Source organism: Arachis hypogaea, chromosome 3 (genome assembly GCF_003086295.3).
Source record: "Arachis hypogaea cultivar Tifrunner chromosome 3, arahy.Tifrunner.gnm2.J5K5, whole genome shotgun sequence".
Taxonomy (NCBI): domain Eukaryota; kingdom Viridiplantae; phylum Streptophyta; class Magnoliopsida; order Fabales; family Fabaceae; genus Arachis; species Arachis hypogaea.
Genome location: NC_092038.1, coordinates 90514024 through 90534742, shown reverse-complemented (window position 1 = coordinate 90534742; position 20719 = coordinate 90514024). Strand labels below are relative to the sequence as shown.

Sequence of the window (20719 nt, the reverse complement as noted above, 5' to 3'; positions counted from 1 at the left end):
ATAGTTCTTTGAATAATCAAAGTGGTTTTGATCACTAGGAGTGGAAATAATTTAACAGTAGTATGCTTCAAATTTTCAGAATTTTTCCTAAGTTGTAATGTATGATGCGTATTTGTTTGGTTTATTTTAAAATATCATGTATTTGTATAATCATATTTATAAAACAAACATACTAGGTTATGTAATGTTAATTTTCAAGTCCAGCCCTGTTTATATCATGTTATCTGGATGGAAGTCAGATTTAGGGTCATAATATTGATTTATCATGCGTATATTAAAAAGATAGATTTTTGTGTGATTGCTCTGTACATGTTCTTGAACACACTTTGTAATAAAGCTTCTTCTTCTATATGTATGTAAAATTGGCCATACACTAATGGAGAGCAACTTGGTTGAAATTCGATATGTAATGGTCGAAGAAATCACGAAGACTTGTTGAATAATATGTTCAACAAAAGTGCTAGTTACATATCTTTCAGAGGTTACAATTTGTATACTCTGAAACTATAATTTGTGTACTTTCATGCAGAGATTACAACTGGTGAGAAGTATTTGTAGTTATATTTAGTTATTAGAAGAAAATAACTTCTATTAGGGTTCTATTGTAATTTTTTAATTATTATAAAATGATTTTTTTGGTTCTACTACGGCCGAATCGGTTGAACATATAAACTAGTGAACCAGTAGTTAGAGCGGTTCGATGAATGGTTCGGATTTTTGAACCTTGGTTAACACAATAGATGGTTATAAATCAAAGTGATAGATAGAGTAAAAATTGCGATGATGATACTTGGTAATAATTAATAACAATCGGATTAAGAGAATGTCGAAGAAGAAAAAAAAATGAGATAGAAAAATAAAATAATATAATAGTGGCGATGAAACAGTAATATATATGTATATAGAGAATAATATAGGAAGGTTTACAAGTATGTCACTATCCTTTTCTGACATATTGATATTTCAAATCTCATAACCATTGAGATTTATATTAAATCATTTATACAGTTCAGATTGGGTTGGTAACATTAGTGTGAACATGCAATTTAGAAAGTTCACAAAACATCTATAACTCTGGTCTTTTCTTTCTCTAGTTTAAATTGGTTCAAAATTCTATATTTGTGCAGCTTGTACTTGCATTGCAAAATTTTTAACTTTTTTTCCGCAAGCCATATGGTAGAGTAAACTTAGTCATACTAACTTTAAACTTTAGTCATACTAACTACTAAGTTTAAAGTGACCATTTTTAATAACCCTTTCATATGTGTTAGAACTACATAAAAGTAAATATACAACTGGTATAAAAATTAAAAAAATATTTGATAATTTGAACAATTAAGTAATATTCAATTTTGACAAATTATTTATTGATCTATAGTTATATTAAAAAATATACTGTAAATTTTAAAATAATTATCAAGTATAGATATTTTTAAAATAACTATATATATATATATATATATATATATATATATATATATATAGGCCAAAGAGAACAAATGTTACGATATTATAATTTAATTAACAAGTATATTTTATTAAATGCCACTACAAGAGAACCGCCTCTTAGCTGCGCCAAATTACCAGCGTTCTCAGGAAAAAGCCGCAGGTCAAGTGAGCTGCTGCGGTTCATGTTGCGTTCCCAGGCTCCACTCCTAATGACCCCCTAATTGGTGGCTGTTTTGGACCCCAACCGCATCTAATAACCTGGTGGGGGAGGGGTTGTTCCATTAAGATGCCCCCACTAAAATAATTTGGAGTGTTTTACCTTTCCCCCTTTTGGCGCGAACCCTAGCAGAGCAAAGGCCATAATCGCTGGTCTCCTTCCCCTGCCGTCGTGTCTCATCCCTCCGCCAGTCCAGCCTCCACGTCGTTCTTCCCCTTGACTGGTCGCCTACATCCGCTGTGTAGCTCCCGCACCCAAAGGTAAAGTGAAAAGGGAGTCTTCTCCTTCTTCTGTGCACATTCGTGCCGTCCTCGGCGGACACTCCAACCATCCGTCTCGGTCTCGTCGTCGGCAGCCCTCCCCCTTGCCCTTGCCCTGTTGTGCGTTCTCCCCTCTCTCTCTCTCGTATGTTCCTCTCCCTTGTCCCCATTTAATTTCAGTTGTTGTTGATAAATTAATTTTCCATCAATTTAATCTCTGTGCCGTCTGAATTTATGGTTTGAACAAGATTGATCGAATTAATTGTGCCCAATATTTTCTTCCCCAATTTAATATTCAGATTTAAGTTTTTCCCAATTTTTTGAACCCCTGTGTCTCTTGTATCTTCGCTTTACTCAGTCTACATGAACCTTAGATTTCATCACATCCTTTTGTAACTGTAGATTGCTATAATGCCAAAGTTAAATTGCATAAAGTTTATTGTTACACATAGATTTTGTTACATGCATGGTCTTGTAGCTGTTGAATGGTGATGTGTGAAAACTTCATGCTAGTGACTTACCCCTTGCACATACATTTATCCTGATGTTATAAGTAGTGTTAATTTATTTTGAAATTTTAATTGACATTAGCTACCTTAGTTTAGTATTTTTTTTCTGTGGAGGTTGTAATTTCGATTGAAATAAAGTGATTTGAGATGTGCTCCTCCCCGCATTATGTCTCTGACTTCTAGATTTATTTTTAGTGATTAAATCACAGATCAATATAAAAACTATCATATTGATAGCAGGGGTAAATATGTGCAAATCACTAGTTATATGTGCCATTTTGGCCCTTTCCTTCTACCTGAGAGTTTCTTAACATGTCAAATTGCAGGGGTAAGTATATCCCTAGTGAATGGATGAATACACTTGACAAGTTAGAAATTAGAAATGAATGTATGAGAGAGGAAGTATGGCACTGTCTGATCTGAATAAATCTACCTTTATATATATATATTGTAATATGATTACCTTTAGTATATATATATATATATATATATATATATATATATATATATATATATATATATATATATATATATTCATTGTAATATGATTACCTTTAGTATAGTGTACTTGGATGATGAACCTGTTTCATATGATTAGTTTACTTGGAATAAAAAAAGTGAATATGGTTGTAAAATTGGTCCACAAGGTGTAAAATGGAAATGGAAATAGCTTTGTTTATAAAGTGTTAATTAATCTTTCATAATAGCATGTATTTGTTTTCCTTCTGTTTTATTTACTGACTTCAATGGTCTTGAGAGAGTGGTGATTTATAATATGCAACAACAAGGTATAAATAGGATCATGCAGATATATGTCAGTGTCAAATGAGTAATTAATTAGCATCTGTGTAAGTGTAACACATCCTTAATACTCACATTTAAAAAAAATTTGGTGCTTTGGAATGAAAGGTTAGACCAAATGACAGAATAAGGTAAAAACAAAACAAAGTTTTATGCTAGTTTTTCAAAACTTATTCTTTTATGTGCTGTGTAATCTGAGAACACCCCATCATTATTATATGTCTTCGAATTTCACCACCAATACATAAATATAGATATGCAGAAAGTACTAAGCAATCTAGCTTTCTATACTAGAAGACAATATTGACATTATTGTTCCAATTTTATTTCTTCAAAGTTGTGTATCATTACTTTAATCTCAAAGTGTTTCATGATTTATTGAACAGTAGAAGCTAAGTGCGTGCGTGTGTCTTTTTTCTCAAATTAAAACACCATTATGATTTTAATTTTCTGCATTACAAAAAATTTTATATTGGTTTTAGAAAAAGCATGCACTTGAATGTCCTGCTATTTAACTATTTTCATAATGATGCTCTATGATAGTTGAATGATAAATATTCATGATGGACATGAAATAAAATTGTCGTGGCAGTTCAAACTATGATTCCGAGAGGGAAAAAAAATACAAATACAAATTCTTTATGTGCTATTTATTTTAACTATTAAAAACATACATACCACTTGTTTGCTTAATATATGTTACCTGAAACTATTTTTCTTTTACTAAGATCTTAGATCGATTCAATATTATAAATTGATTCATTAAGAATGTTATTTACATTCTCCTAGTTGTGGCCCACCGTGTGACATTCTTGGCATTTGGTATATTGTACCAGCCACACAATGATGACTTTGAGTTTCTCCAAAAGGCATGCCTTCTAATTTGGCTCTTTCAAAACCTCAATGCTGCTTGGGTCCCTCGCTTTAATTAGTGGTAAGAGTTATCCAATTTTTTTAAGTTGACAAAATAGTGCACAAATCACAACTCATAACAAATATAAATACTACTAGAGGTGTAAGCAGAGGGATCATCACAAATAAACAATGGAGACTTTTGAGAAAGAAATGAATGATATGAAGGAGTATTATGGGAGTGGAGAGACAAAGAAAGTGTCATGGAGAGAATCACAACTCAAAGGGTTGCGTCGTTTCCTCATTGAAAAAGAAGAAGATATTTTGAAGGCCTTAATGCTCGACTTAGGAAAGCATCAAGTTGAAACTTTTAGAGATGAGGTTATGCCTTTATTTAATTTGTTTATAATTACACTTGAAAATGATTTGTTTCTGTTCAAAAAAGTGTGTCATCATATATACTATTTACCACTTCTAAGTTTAATGAAAATATTTGACATTATTATTATTGCCTTTCTATTAGTTTAATCTTTAATCACTATAGTTCCTTCCTAATTTAAGCTTTCTTATAAATTCATGCATTATGCATGCATTGAGTAGTAATAATAGTAACATTAAAAAAAACTATTTTTCAGTTCTAATTGCTAATTAACGAATTAGCCCTTTTAAGCAGATAAGAACTTTGATGAAGTCCTTGAATTTTGCATTGAGTAACTTAAAATATTGGATATTAGGCAAAAAGGTGAGATCAGTGCCAATTTTCCTAATTCCATTTTTTTTATTTCAAAGATAAGCATTCAAGCCTAATGGATTCAAATTTGTTTTTTGATAGGCTAAATTGCCACAAATAGCACTGCTTAGTAGTGCAGATATTGTTCCTGAACATCTGGGCGTAGTCCTCCTTATTTCATCTTGGAATTTTCCCTTTGGTGAGTCATGCTTTTTGAACCATTTTCCTTATGTTGATCAAGTATTTGTATAGCAAATTAATAGAGGGAGTTACAATTTAATTAATGACAGGTTTATCTTTGGAGCTACTAATAGGAGTAGTAGCAGCTGGAAACACAGTGGTCTTAAAGCCTTCAGAGTTATCACCAGCATGTTCTTCCATACTTGCCCTTGGACTTCCCAATTTCTTGGACAACAAAGCCATTAAGGTTGTACAAGGTGGACCCTATGAATCTCAGCAGCTTCTCCAGCAAAAATGGGACAAAATCTTCTTCACAAGTACACTACTACACAAAACACAAAATCACTACACTCTTCTTCATATGGTTTTGTGAATGTAAAACAACACTAATACTATATAGGAAGTGCACGTGTGGGAAAGATTGTGATGTCAGCAGCAGCCAAGCATTTGACTCCTGTGACTTTGGAGTTGGGTGGGAAATGTCCTGCAGTTGTTGATTCACTTTCATCTTCTTGGGACTTGGAGGTGACTTCATATAATCTTTTCATGTTTAGATTATGTTGGATCGAAATAATGAATCAGTAGTGCTACAATGCCAGTATATTTGTAATCTATCTTGATTTAGTGTGTGTTGTGACAGGTTTGTCAACAATATGAATTTTACAATGATAAAAAGCCTGGAAAACCTATTAAGTTCATTGTGCTGTTGACCACAGATGAAGTAGTTGGCTAGTTTTTTTAAAGCTTGTGTATGAAATTGCGGCGGTTTGAAACCGTCGCAATTTTTTTAAAAAACCCACATAAATTTGCAGCGGTTTCAAAACCGCCGCATATTTTTTTTAAATCCACTACCAAAATAGCAGCGGTTTTGCAACCGCCACAAAATCGTCAACCTGATTTGTGGCGGTTGTGCCAGCGGTTCATTAGAACCGCCACAAAATCATATTACAACCCCTTAATAGGCGATGCTTTTGGAACCGCTGGAATTTCGTTTTGCGGCGGTTTAAAACCGCTACAAATCCCTAAATAAACCGCCGCAATTTCCGATTTCTCTTGTAGTGTGCTGGTAAAAATGTAACACTATAATAATAATAATAATAATAATAATAATAATAATAATAATAATAATAATAATAATAATAATAATAATAATAGTTATTTCATCCTATTTATTTGGAATAAAAAATTAAGTGCAAAAGATTTTTTTAAAGATGACATCCTATTTAACTTTATTTAATTTCTTCTATATATACAAGTTAAAGCAAAAAAGAGAAATAATATAATGAAAATTTTTTCATTAATAAAAAAAACGAGTTTTATTTTTAGATCATTGCTAAGTAGTATCATATATATTCTTATTAGTAACTATATAAAACTAACTAGTCCATGATTTTAATTCTCTTAATTTTTTCTATATAATTTTATATTTTTAATATATAAAAATTAAAATTACTTATATTTAAAATAAACTTTATGTATAATTCTTTAATTATGTAATATATACATGATGAATTATTAGCTAGTGTTAATTTAAATGAAAGAAAAAATAAAAAAGAAATACCGATCACCTAACATAAGATATCATTAAATAATTGCGGTGCATTATAAATTTAAATAAGATGTATTTGTAGTCTGAACTTGTTTTAAATTGAGTTTGTTTATGTCATCATTAAGAAGTTTCGGTGCATTATGAATTTGAACTGTTATACATATAAAAAGAAAATAACGATGATAACAATCACGATGATGAAAGAGAAAAATGAGAAAAAAGAGGAGAAGAAAAAGCAGCGGCAACTTCTTTTTCATGTGTGTTCAAATTCGTCTTAATCTTTGGGACAAACGGACAAAAAATACCGTAAAAACTTATAAGCACAACATCAAAAACAATTCTATATTACACCAAATTGTATTTTAAAATGTACAGAAACTACCATTAAACGTAACATAAATAGATTCATCTCAAAAAATATTTCAAAACTCCATCATTCCATTCAAATTCAAACCTTTAACCATGAATATTGATTTTTACAAAGAAAAACGAAATTATTCAACTCGTAGACAAAACTACACCAGCATCAACTACTAACGAACTACATTAACGAGGTTCGAACTAAAATTCATTCACTTGATTCGTTTCAAAACAATAATCTAATTCGCCATGGTTCAATTGATAGTGTGAACTTGCATTAGTCATTGTCTTTGAAAACGAAATACCTGTTCAAACCTGATTTCATAGCTTGATTTCAAAAAAAAAATTGATCCAAATCTTCAAATCAGATCAACGACCATTTATTGTGAAGGAAGAGAACACAGAGAAGGAAGAGAACGCAGAAAACGAGAAAATTTTTGAAAAAAATGAAATCTGCATAGAAAAGGCAGTTATATATAGTCGCGCGTTAAGTCAAAAGGTTGTTAGAGATTATGGCGGGTAGAGCTGAATTAGGTTATAGCAATTTAGTTGGACTTGGTTGACTAAATGACTTAGATGTAGAGCTTTATTGATAAAAAAAATACTAAAAAACATATTAAAAATGTTAAACATGCTTGAAAAGATAACATATTTGGTGGAACATTCTTATATATGCAGGTTAATGTCATGTCTTTTTTAGTAATTATTTACCTAAAAGTAATTTTAACTAACATTATCTAAATAATATTTATTTTATCAAAATCAATTTTGATATAAAATTGTCAAACATAAATCATATTACCCTAAATTCACTTATACCTAAAATCAATTCTACAAAATCAAGTTCATTCAAACTAATAAATTAGTGCCAATTATATATGAGTAATAACCATATTGATATTTAAAGAATTTTTTTGTGAAATATTTTAATTTTTAATAAATTTTAATTATCAAATTATTTTTTAAAATTTGATTTTGTTAAAAAGATAATCCTTATATTAGATTATTGGCCTATAAAGATGTTTATTTTTTATCAAATAACAATTGAGATTAATTTATCTAACTTTTTAGTAAAACTTAAAGTAAAAATTAATTTGTCTAACAAAATAAAAATTTAATAACTAATTTAATAATTAAATTTGTTAAAGATTAAACTTTTCGACCAAAAAATTTAAAAAACTGATTTAATGTATTACTCTTATTTTATTGTTTCATGCATAATAGATAACTAATTAATTATATAATGTATATTTTTTTAGTCATTATAATCTGTATATTAGAATAATAAACTTTGAGAAAGGCACTCAGATCTTCGTAGTCCCTAAACCACCGCCGGTGCAGTCCACGACTTTGTCGACGTCTCCAAGTCGGACATTACCAACCTCTTATGTTGCTATGTCCGTTCGATGTCTCCATCTCTTTCTTCTCGCTGTTGGTTATTATGGTGATTCAACTACCACCTTTTTGTTGTCGCACACTTTTTCTCCACCGCAGCTGCATGTTCAAAATTCTGTTCAAAACTCTCATCCTGGTTCTCTTGATGCGTGTTTGACAGTTCTATTTCATGCTCAAATCTATGATGGTCGACAATCGTCAAGTTGCGCCAGGACGTTTGTCGTTTTCTTTTGTAGTCTCTAAATGCATTGTTGATTTTTTAGTTTTTTAATATTATCCCACGTCAGTTTAAGTGGCTAATTAGTACATTTTATCTAATTAAATTATCTTTTAATCCTTTTGTTTTTATTTGAAATATTTTTAATCTTTTTACAAAATAAAAAGATATGCTACTATTCTTATATTTATTATGTAATTCTAAAGATCCGGTATTCTATTTTGATAAATAAAATAGATAATACTAAAAAAGTTCTCTTATTCAAAATATCATTTATAGTGTTTATTTAAATAAAGTTTCTATTTTAAAAAAAAATATAAAAACTAATACAAATACTAATATTTTTAGACAAAAATCGCATATTAATCAAGACACTACAAAAGAAAAAAATATAAAAGAATCCAGGAGATATCTTCAAATGAAAAATTTATATACAAAGATAAAATACAAAAGATAGTACAAAACTCAAACAAGTCAATATTTTAGAAAAATTTCATTTATACAAAAACATATGAGAGGAAGAATAAACAAACAACTTCAATAGGAAGCAAAAATAAAAAAAGTAAAACAAACACCACATAAGAAGATTAATAAGCCGGTTAATTACATATAATATAAAAAAATAAAAAATGAATTTGTAACTTTGTATGATTATAATATTAAATACCTATTTCTTTTTTCTTTAAATACATAATATTTCACTTCATATTTTTTTTCTATTCGAATAAATATATTAAATGATATACAAATCACAAAATTAATACTTTGTACAATATTTTAAATTTATTATTTCTTTATATATTATTTAATTAATTTATAAATAATATGACATTTTTAAATTTCTACTATAAATTTTTTTTATGTGCATCGTGCAAATTTTAGACTAATTGTTATAATGTCAGTTATTACTATCATGATAACAAAAAATTAAAAACTTGCCTTTAACGAAAACAAGTAAACATTGTCTATTTCATGACCCTAGATAGAACAAGTTCACCTTACATAAAACATAACCTTTGATTGAATAAAATTTTATTAAACTGGTTTATTTAGGAAGCAAAATTATTCGTCATCATGCCTTAGATTGAACAAATTAAAGTTAAGTCTTAGTCATAGTAAGTTAGTGCTAATTAATTTATGATTGGATCGATATTTAAGAAAATTTTTATGAAACATTATTTTAGTTTTCTAATAAATTTTAATTATCAAATCATTCTTTAAAGTTCTATTTTGTTAGAAAAATTAGTTTTTATATTAAATTATTTGTCTATATAAATATTCATATTTTTATTAAATAATAGAAAAATACTAAAAAATTATCAAAATTTATTATTTTTTATTATCATTTAATCATTAATGTCTAAAACTATGTTGTTGGATTACTAAATTAAAAAATTTAAACTAAAAGAATTGAGTAGATAATTAAGTGATGGTCAAAAGTAAGAAATTTTGATGACTTTCTAATATTTCTCTAAATAATAATAGAGGTTGATTTGTCTATTTTTTAGAGAATTTAACATGAAAATTAATTTGTGTAATAACTTTAATAACTGAGGGGCTACATAGGATGTTGAAAAGCTCGATTTAGTAACGCATATCGTCTAATACGAGGCTCCAATTCCAAAATGAAGTAACTGTGATATACTGGATTCTCGTAGATGTAAGGGTCCTCGAACTCATAGAATATCAAGCTCATCTCCATCTGAAGGAGAGGAAGGAAGAGAAGGGGGTAAGAACTGGGAGTTCTTAGTAGGACCGGGGTTATTAGTTACGTTCATTAATTCAGTGTTGTTTAGCAATCAAATAGTAGAAAATAGGAAAGCAGTAAACAGGAGATGAAGATAAATAGAGAAGATAGAAAAAATAGTATATAGAACATGAACAGAAGAATACAAGAAAATAAAACACAGATATAACATACAAGCAGACAACATAAAGAGATAGATCACACACATAAAAGGAATGCAACAGAGAATGATGCGCAGACAAGAATGCTACATGTCTAGTCCTAGTGCAGGTAATGAGCTCATCTGTCGGTTTCTACTTGCTCCCGACGTAACCCAGCATTACTAGCCGAATATGGCTTTCCTGTTGGCTATACCCCTGTATACAAGAAATAACCCCTTTGCCACCATAGGATTCACTGCACACAGGAAATAACACATCTGCCGACACACCTTCTGTATACAGGAAATAACCCCTCTGCCACTACAGAAATGGAACAGGTGGTCACGGTACTTCTGGAGCAAGAAATAACCCCTCTGTCTTACAGAAATAAAATATGGATCTGTACTGCAGGAAAGCGTTCTCAGTGGTCACACTACCATCTATCTGACTGCCACAATGCAACAGATAAACATATAGATATATCTGGGGTTGCCTTAATGCAACAAATGACCTCTCAATAGGTCCTCTGTTCTTTATCATATTACTCTTTTCTCTTTGTCTCTTTATTCTGCTCTGTTTATTCCTTTCTCTATGCTTCTTTACTCTGTTCTGCTTTCTTTGTTTAACGTATGTATTTAAAACTTATGTAAATTTCATATGAATAGTTAGCCTGCCCCAAGTATATATTCATTAAGTCTATACTGAAACAGTTTAACTTTTCAAATTATACCTAACCATAGTCGCAACTCAAAGACTGACTATGTTGCCCTAATTCGTTCACTAGTCTCTGTCTATTTTTTTGTCATTGAAACTTTACCGACTCTTCTTTGATTTTTATCTTTTCTTCAACTTTTTATCTTTCCTTTATCTTTGCCTCACTAATATGTTATTACCACTCCTTAAGTGTTTTATGAAGGTAATTAAGAGATTCTGCGTTTAAAGTTGTCTTTCTAAAACTTTTACGAAAAACTGCCTCTTCCGCATTATTTTATTATTTTATCATTAAGTTTTTGAAAACTACCCCACTTTAACTTTTAACCTTTAAAATGCATTTTTTACCACCCGTAACTTTTAATATTTCTACTTTAACCACCCTAACTTTCAGAAATTACCAAATCACCCGCCAAACACAAAAAATTTTACTCCCTTGCCCTTTTCAAGATCTAAGGCCTATTCTTCAATGTTCTTCATCACACTCAAAGTGTTCCTCGTGTTCTTCATAAATTCTTTAGATTCTTTCTCTGTTTTTACCCCTTTTTCAATCTTTTCAGTAACCGATTTTTACCAAAATTCATAATAAATTCTCAGCCACTAAAACCCCATCTTTTCCATATGATTTCAACACAAATTCAACCTCAATTAAGTTCCTAGGGTTTTATTTTCCAGCTGCTCCAAGAACACAAACAAAATGCTTGAATTTCATCAAATTTCATCAAAATTTCACTAAAATTTCAACAAGAATCACTCATATAAATCATCAATTTCAAGCACAGCCAAACCATATCATAATCACACAACTCAAACACAATCAATCAAGATTAGTTTCATCAAACCCTACGTGGTTTTGCTACTCCAAATTCGGTTATTCTTTTAGGTGGTTCTTAAGCACTTTTTCCTCCTAAATCACATCAAGAACAACTTTAAATCCACAAACCCTCAACTAACTGAATCTTACTCAGCATGTTAGTAAGGGATTTCTCACCTTATAATTTTTGGAAATTAACGTTTCTTGGCTCACAAGTCAAGTTAAGCATGATTCCTAAGGAAGAACATCAAGAAAACACATGTTTAAGCATGTTTCCTTGAAACCGAAGCAAAAGGGAATGGGACAGCCATCGAACCTTATTTCCCACCTCGATAAGTCATATGGTTATGCATAGAAAGAAGACAGGATCATTTTGGTCGGATTGAAATTTTGATTTGAGTTTTAGTTCAGTAGAAATCAAGCTTTGAAGATTAAGTGTTCATGAAGTTTTCTCTCTTTTCTCTCTTTTCAATTTCGGCCAAAGGGAGTAAATGACCAACCTTGGAGTGTCTTGGGAGTGTAGGAAGAGTTGTGATTGGCTGGCTTGGAGGTGGATTAAAATAATATTAAAATATCTCAGGTGTATAACTACTAAAACTAAATGTATCGAAACACTCGTAAAAACATCTCTAAAAATTCTTTTATGAGATACTAGCATAAATGACACTAGTAAAATATTTAATATGAGTATGGAATATGTATGATGAGGCATTAGCATTGCTAAAGTCATCAGAGAGTGCTGGTGCTAAACTGCACCAGTAAACTGTGAACCCAGTTAAACTGATTTCCTGTTTTTAACTAAAACAGACCAGGTAGCCTTATAATATCATTCAAGCATCTTCTAATACTAATATAATGATAACATTATACTATTATCTTTCTTCTCTCATGAATCGAGTTCGGTTCATCAAACTGAGAATATTTACGAAAACCAGAATCAAAACTCCTAACCGATACAGTTCAAAATCAAGGTTCTTTGTGATTGCGTTGTCGAGCTTGCCTCAAAAGTAGTCCTGGCTTAAAGATGACATAATGATAATAAGGAATGAGATGCTTGATGATACAGTAGAGGTGTCCTCTTTATTGATCTTCTAGAGAAATCCGTGCCTTCAGAAAAGATCTCGCATACTCGAAAAATAGGGTTGTTACATTTTACCCTCCTAAAAGAAAATTTTGGCCTCAAAATTTCAGCCACATGCAAGAATCCATCTTCAAGCGATCTATTTCCTTGAAACGATCCTGACAAAGAGATCAGATCGTTCCTTACAGCATCCAAATCTCACATAGTCATAGCCATGGGGATTATAACAACTATGAAGATAGCTGTGTCTCGCATCGATTTGTCGTTTGGAACTCAATTAAACTATGCCTATTCACAGTCATTGAGGTCTTATCTGCACCAAACAATCAACATTAAGGTGATCAGTCTTAATATCTCAAGTTAACAATGAACATGAACAAAATGAGTGCTCATGGACATTCATGTCAAATGTATCTTAAAGACACCCTAACGGCACGAGACACACGAAGCATGCCGACACACCTTCTGTATACAGGAAATAACCCCTTTGCCACTACAGAAATGGAACAGGTGGTCTCTGTAGTAGGAAATAACCCTTCTGCCTTACATAAATAAAATATGGATCTGTACCGCAAGAAAGCATTCTTAGTGGTCACACCACCATCTATCTGACTGCCACAATGCAGCAGTTGAATATATATATATATATATATATATATATATATATATATATATATATATATATATATATATAGGGTTGCCTTTACGCAACAAATGACCTCTCAATAGGTCCTCTGTTCTTTATCATATTACTCTTTTCTCTTTGTCTCTTTATTCTGCTCTGTTTATTCTTTTCTCTATACTTCTTTACTCTGTTCTGCTTTCTCTGTTTAACTTATGTATTTAAAGCTTATGTAACTTTTGGTATGAATAGTTAGCCTGCCCCAAGTATAGGTTCATTAAATCTATACTGAAACAGTTTAACTTTTCATATTATACCTAACCCTAGTTACAACTCAAGGACTAACTATGTTACCCTAGTTCGTTCACTAGTCTCTGTCTATTTTTCTGTCATTAAAACTTTACCGACTCTTCTTTGATTTTTATCTTTTCTTCAACTTTTTATCTTTCCTTTATCTTTGTCTCACTAATATGTTATTACCACTCCCTAAGTGTTTTATGAAGGTAATTAAGAGATTCTGCGTTTAAAGTTGTCTTTCTAAAGCTTTTACGAAAAACTGCCTCTTCCGCATTATTTTATTATTTTAGAAGCCAAGTGTTCCCAACTTGTTCTTCCCAATTATTAACTATTACATAATATATGTGCCTTTTCCTTGTTAGAACGTTGCCAATTTTACGAGTAACATTTTCTTTCTATTTAACTTATATCGTTACGAGCGAGCAAAGGAGTAAAATAAATAAGCACACATTGACAAAAATAATAAGGAAGCATAAAGAAACATAGAACACATTTGATAATACACATCATGTACACCATAACAAAACATGTAGCGTTCACAAAAGATCAAGTCAGTTTACATCCTTATCAACCTACGTAGCTAATATATACAAAAAGCCGCTAAACTGGCGCCCAGGCTGGCCTAACTACTCTACAGCTCCTAGCTCTCGGGTGTGCTAACACAAGTGAGAGACTAACTAACAGATAATGTCAGACTAGAGTGTCATCATAAGAATGTCCCTACTGCTGTCAGACTATATCTACACGTGGCCGTTCAGAAGATTGTCATGAGGCTCGTCCATCTCTTCATCCTGTTCTGTCTCTATCTCTAGGTCCTCCTCCTCATCGTCATCAACAGCTACAGCTATACACTTAAAACCAACAGAAGCATTACTGTTACTATGTACAAAATCATTCGCGAGCACAGGTCCATTCGCGTATATAGGAGCTTCCCTGTCGACCGGTAGTGCCGGCTCATCAGGCTGTGGAAAGTCAGGAATCGGCTCAGGAGAAAAGTCCCACTCTGGTGGAATCACAGGTATGTACCCTCCAGCTATCTCGGACTCGTCAGGAATGATAGGCTCAGGTGCCGCCTCATTCAAGGGATGAGCTGGTACAGGGTGTCCGTGATCATCGGGAGAAGGATGTCCAGGTGCGTTATGGTGTAGCCAGGATAAGGGAAAGTCATAGGGAGCGTCAGGATTAAAAAGCGGGCTATACAAAGGATGTTGGAAGGGACGGTTTCGTAACGCGTAACGTCTCATACGAGGCTCCGCACTCAAAATGTAGTAACCATAGTACACTGGATCCTCGTAAATGTATAGGTCTTTGACTTCATAGAATATCACGCCCGTTTCCATCTGAATGGGGAAGAGAGAGAAGGGGGTAAGAAATGAGGAGTTCTTAGTAGGGCCGGGGTTATTAGTTACATTCATTTATTCGATGTTGTTTAGCAAATAGATAACAGAATACAACGAAGCAGTAAACAGGAGATGAAGATAAATAGAGAAAACAGAAAACAGAACACGAACAGAAGAATACAAGAAAATAAAACACAAATATAGCATACAAGCAGACAAACATAAAAAAATAGATCACACATATAAAAGGAATGCAACAGAGAATGATGCGTAGACAAGAATGATGCATGTCTAGTGCTAGTGCAAGTAATGAGCTCATCTGTCGGTTTCTACCCGCTCCCGACGTAACCCAGCATTACTAGCCGGATATGGATTTCCTGTTGGCTATACCCCTGTATATAGGAAATAACCCCTCTGCCACCACAGGGTCCACTGCACGCAGAAAATAACACATCTGCTACCGCAAGGATGTATGCCGACACACCTTTTGTATACAGAAAATAACTCCTCTGCCACTACAGAAATGGAATAGGTGGTCACAGTACTTCTGTAGCAGGAAATAACCCCTCTGCCTTACAGAAATAAAATATCGATCTGTACCGCAAGAAAGCGTTTTCAGTGGTCGCACCACCATCTATCTGACTGCCTCAATGCAGCAGATGAACACACAAATATCTCTGGAGTTACCTTAATGCAACAAATGACCATTCAACAGGTCCTCTGTTCTTTATTATATTACTCTTTTTTCTGTGTCTCTTTATTCTGCTTTGATTTCTCTGTTTAACGTATGTAGTTAAAGCTTATGTAAATTTCGGTATGAATAGTTAGTCTGTCCCAAGTATAGGTTCATTAAGTCTATACTGAAACAATTTAACTTTTCATATTATACCCAACCTTAGCCGCAACTCAAAAACTAACTATGTTGCTCTTAGTTCGTTCACTAGTTTCTGTCTGTTTTCTGTCGTTAAAACTTTACAGACTTTTTCTTTGATTTTTATCTCTTCTTTAACTTTTTATCTTTTCTTTATCTTTGCCTCACTAACATGTTATTACCAGTCCCTAAGTGTATGATGAGGACAATTATGAGATTCTGCACTTAAAGTTGTCTTTCTAAAATTTTTATGAAAAGCTACATTTTTCGTATTATTTTATTATTTTTATTAAAATATTATTTTTAATTAAATATTATTGTTTAATATTTTAATATTATTTATTATTTTATTATTAAATTTTCGAAATTATCCTTTTTTACTCTAAAAGTTTAAAGTATCATAAAAGTTTTTCTTTTTTCTCTCTTCTCATTTTTAACCAAAGAGAATAAATAACCAGCCTTAAAGTGTTTTGGAAGTGTAGAGAGAGTTGTGACTAGTTAGCTAAGAAGTGGATTAAAATAATATTAAAATATTAATATATAAAAAAAGAATTTACTATATTATTCTTCATTTATTATTTCTATTTCCTGCAGAATAGGTAAATAATTAATTATATAACCTATGTATTTTTTTTGGGTCATTATAACGTATTAGAACATTAACTAAAAATTATCTATTCTTTTTGAGCATGCATCAATGTTAGTAAAAAATAACTCAGTCTACTTCATTATTTAATTATTTTTTTATTTACAAACCAATAAATCCCATGATTCACAGAATCCATCAGCTTCCAGCCATTCAGAATTTACTCTAATATGGCTGGCTTACCAATATAAATAATCATTTAGCCACAAATTTATTATCCTTAACTGTTTTTTTCGTCAATACATACCATGCAAGAGGACAAAAATTTTACTAGCCACCGATCTATATATGTTATACTGCTGTAACAATAAAGTAGTTGGTATATGTAAAGATTTTTCAATAATATATATAGTAAGAGAAAGAATAGTGTTTAATATAGTAAGAAGATATAATAAAAATATAAATTAATAATTTAAAAAAATAAAAATAAAGATAATTTAAAAAATTAAATATAAAATAAAAAATATTTTTATCAATTAAAATTATGCATGAAAATAAACCATATTTTGAATATAAATTTTTATCATTGTTTTAAATTAAATATTGTTAAAAAATAAATAAATAAATAACGTTTTTAAATAGTTAATTATAAATAATATTTCTAAATTTTTATTTCTATTTTGTTACACATAATAACAACATAATAACTTTGTTTAATATTTTATTTAATTTAAATTTATAAATTTTAAACATCTTAAAAATTAGATAATTTATAAAACTTTTATTTTTTTAAATTTTTTTATTTTTAATATTTAAATTATTTTATTAAATTTATAATTTTAAAAATAAAATTATAAAAAATAATCTTTTTAAAACAATAGAAAAACGGCAGCTAAGCCTAGTTTTGTATAAAATAAAAAATGCTACATGCTCTGATATACCGAATGAACACATTTAGATCCCAGTGCATCTTGATAAATGATAATCAAATATAAATACAATGGGCTGATCAACTTGTCAACTCTTCAATCAGGGACATCAGCTTGGAGTAAGACGATCCATTCACCATCAATGCTATTTTACATTTCTCACTCATTTCCTTTACCTTTCTCCTGATCTCATCAGCATCGTTCATCAAGAACCTAACACCTCGCTCCACGTCTTCTGCCCACACCAGATCCCCACCCATTCTATAATTCAATCTAATCTCAACCGCTAAACTTAACTCCTTAACCATCTCGAACGCATTCATTTGTTGTTCAGCGTACAATGGCCACGTGGCAATCGGCACACCATACCACAAGCTCTCTAATATCGAGTTCCAACCACAATGCGACACGAAACCCCCAATCGCCTTATGAGCCAATACCTTTGCTTGTGGGACCCAACCACACACTAAACCAATCCCAGCCGTTCGTTCCAAGAATCCATCTGGCAACACATTCTCGTGGTTTTCAAAATCCATAGGGTCCTCTAATTGGGCCTTCGGGGGCTCCCTTAAAGCCCATAAGAATCTGACTCCGGCCTGTTCAAGCCCAATTGCAATTTGTTCAACTTGAGTTGCCTTAAGACTTCCCAAGCTTCCAAAACAAAGAAGCACCACAGATGCCAGAGGCTGCTGGTCCAGCCACTCCATGATAAGCTTATATTGGGCTGGGTTTGGATTCCATTGAGCCGACCCATTAAGATCCAGAATCGGCCCAATTGGATAAACCGGTGGCAACTTTGAATCATGAGAGAGCGATTGAACTGCATGAGGCTCAAGCTCCTGAAACGTATTTACCACAATGCCCTTCGTTTCCCTGTACCTTCTGGCATGTTGTGAAATCCAAGAAAACCCATCGTTCCCCTTCATCACGAGGTTGGGCAAAACGCATCTCGGTACCGGGTTCTTGTAACTCGGGATGGACAACTCTTCGTCCGAGTCGAATTGGGAAAGGTGAAGCATAAAGCCGAGGAAGCTCGCCGGCGAGGCGAAGAAGAGGTAGCAAGGGATTGAGAGCTCGGTGGCGACGTCGATTATGGGGGTGGAGAACATGTCGACAAACAAACCGGCTAGTCGCACCGAGTCGCGTGTTGAATCGGTTGACTCAGTTGGGGTGAGTTGAAGGAGCGCGTCTCTGACGTGGCTCGTATGTTTCTGTATGAGGAGGGAGAGGAATCCGACGGAAGATTGGTAGTCATCGGGTGCGGGAGGGTCTACGGGGGGGAGGCGGAGGAATCGGATGTTGGTTGGTGAGGTGGAAGCGAGGGATTGGGCATAGGTGTTGAGGAGTGGTCGCTGTGACATGGTTATGATGAGGAGGGTCGCAGAGAATCGAGGGTGGTGTTTAGTTAGGAGGTTAGCGAATTCGACGATTGGAACGAGGTTTCCCATGGCTGGTGCAGAAATGAAGACTAGCTCCAATCTGGTCATGGCGAGTGTTGATGACGGCGTGTAGCTGGGAGAGAGGGATGATAATTGATGAGTTGTTGGATACTGGCATGATGGATGGGTATCAATAGTTCAATTTAATACACAAAACTAAAGAAAGAATCAAATAAAATAATATAGTAAAAAAATATAAGATAAAGTATATTTTTTGTTTTTAAAAATTTTAAAAATTTAAGATTTTTTTATTTTAATTTAATTTATTTTTATTTTTAATATTAAAAATATGTTTTAATTTTATATTTATAAATAAAGTCAAATTTTTATTTTATTAAATTTATTCTTTTTATATATTATTTATCATTATTTACTTCTTATTTCTTTTTTTATTCATTAATTTTTAAGAGATCGTATCATTATTTTTCTCATATTTAATTCTTCGGCTATGATCATCATTGTTAACATTGATACTGTTACGGACCTGACTATTAAATCCCGCACCTAGAATAACTTTTGACCTGGATATTTAGGGTTGGCCTCACTTCCTCTCTCTAGAAGGCACAAACCAGCATCCACATTTCTAACCAATATTCAAATTTAAATACCTCTCTTATCTTAGCTAGATAAGATAAGATGAGATATTTCCACTAGCTATATAAAGGGGAATCAAAGGCCTTCTCAGGTACGTCATTCATCTCATTCACTTTATATCTCTCAGATCCATTCTTACTTGGGTGTTGGAGTGTCTTTGTAGATACTACCTCCCATTGCTCCAGACGGACGATCCGTCAACCTCCTCGACTCGCCAGCTCCCGATCCATCTCCCAACCCGTATCAGAGACTTCTTGTACATTGGCGCCGTCTGTGGGGAACTGTAATGTCGTGGCGGCATAGTGGATAACCCCGAGGAGCAATTCCAAGCCACCACCACAACTCACACACACGAAGCCCAACTCCCGAACACCAGGAGAGCACCCGTCCCACCCATGGGAAGATACAAGTGATGTACATTGCCAACCAACCCACCTCAGCAACAACCAAAAGAAGACAACCGCCCACTTTCTAAAACCCGGGCCCCTGATTGTCTCGGAGAAAAGGCAGTCCAAATAATCCAAGAACTGTGTCTCCGGGTGCAAGACCTCGAGGGCCGGGTTACGACCAAGGAACGGTATCACGCGGAACACGAAAGCCATGCGACTTCTAAAATTCGGTCTCACTGTGAAACCAGGAACAAAAGATCACCGGAACGGTGACACAGCAAGAGACACCGACGTGAAGAAGACGACTGACGGCACCACCGGGAAACCAAGCAAGCAAGAAGCGAACATGTGATAATGGGAGCTACCCCTTTCATCGAAAGAATTCTAAGAGCCAAGCTTCTAAAGGGCTTTGACAAGCTCACGGACTTGAAATACGACGGGACCAAAGATCTCTAGGAACACCTAATGGCCTTTGAGGCGATGATGAACCTAGAAGGAGCCGCCGACGCGGTCCGATGCAAGGATTTTCCAATAACCCTATCCGGTCCTGCAATAAAATGGTTCAATTCCCTCCCAAACGGCTCCATAGCCAACTTTCATGACATCTCCAGGAAGTTTATGGCCCAATTCACCACCAGAA

At 32.9% G+C, this 20719-nt stretch overlaps 2 protein-coding genes across 3 annotated transcripts; one reads left to right on the top strand and one right to left on the bottom strand.

Annotated features, from left to right (window-relative positions):
- Window positions 1-4150: 4150 nt before the first annotated feature.
- LOC112770600 (aldehyde dehydrogenase family 3 member F1) lies at window positions 4151-5696 on the top strand. 2 transcript variants are annotated; one of them, XM_025814934.2, is made up of 5 exons: window positions 4151-4170; window positions 4248-4469; window positions 4762-4830; window positions 4921-5017; window positions 5109-5696. In XM_025814934.2, the coding sequence occupies exons 2-5, from the start codon at window positions 4281-4283 to the stop codon at window positions 5369-5371; spliced, it is 618 nt and encodes a 205-aa protein (XP_025670719.1). In that variant the 5' UTR covers window positions 4151-4170; window positions 4248-4280; the 3' UTR covers window positions 5372-5696. The 2 variants fall into 2 exon arrangements, with proteins under 2 accessions (XP_025670719.1, XP_025670724.1); XM_025814939.2 differs by lacking the exon at window positions 4762-4830.
- Window positions 5697-17666: 11970 nt separating this feature from the next.
- On the bottom strand, window positions 17667-19240 carry LOC112790577 (UDP-glycosyltransferase 43-like). Its single transcript, XM_025833038.3, has one exon. It carries the CDS (start codon window positions 19142-19144, stop codon window positions 17738-17740), a length of 1407 nt encoding a protein of 468 aa, XP_025688823.1. The 5' UTR covers window positions 19145-19240; the 3' UTR covers window positions 17667-17737.
- Between the last annotated feature and the right edge of the window lie 1479 nt (window positions 19241-20719).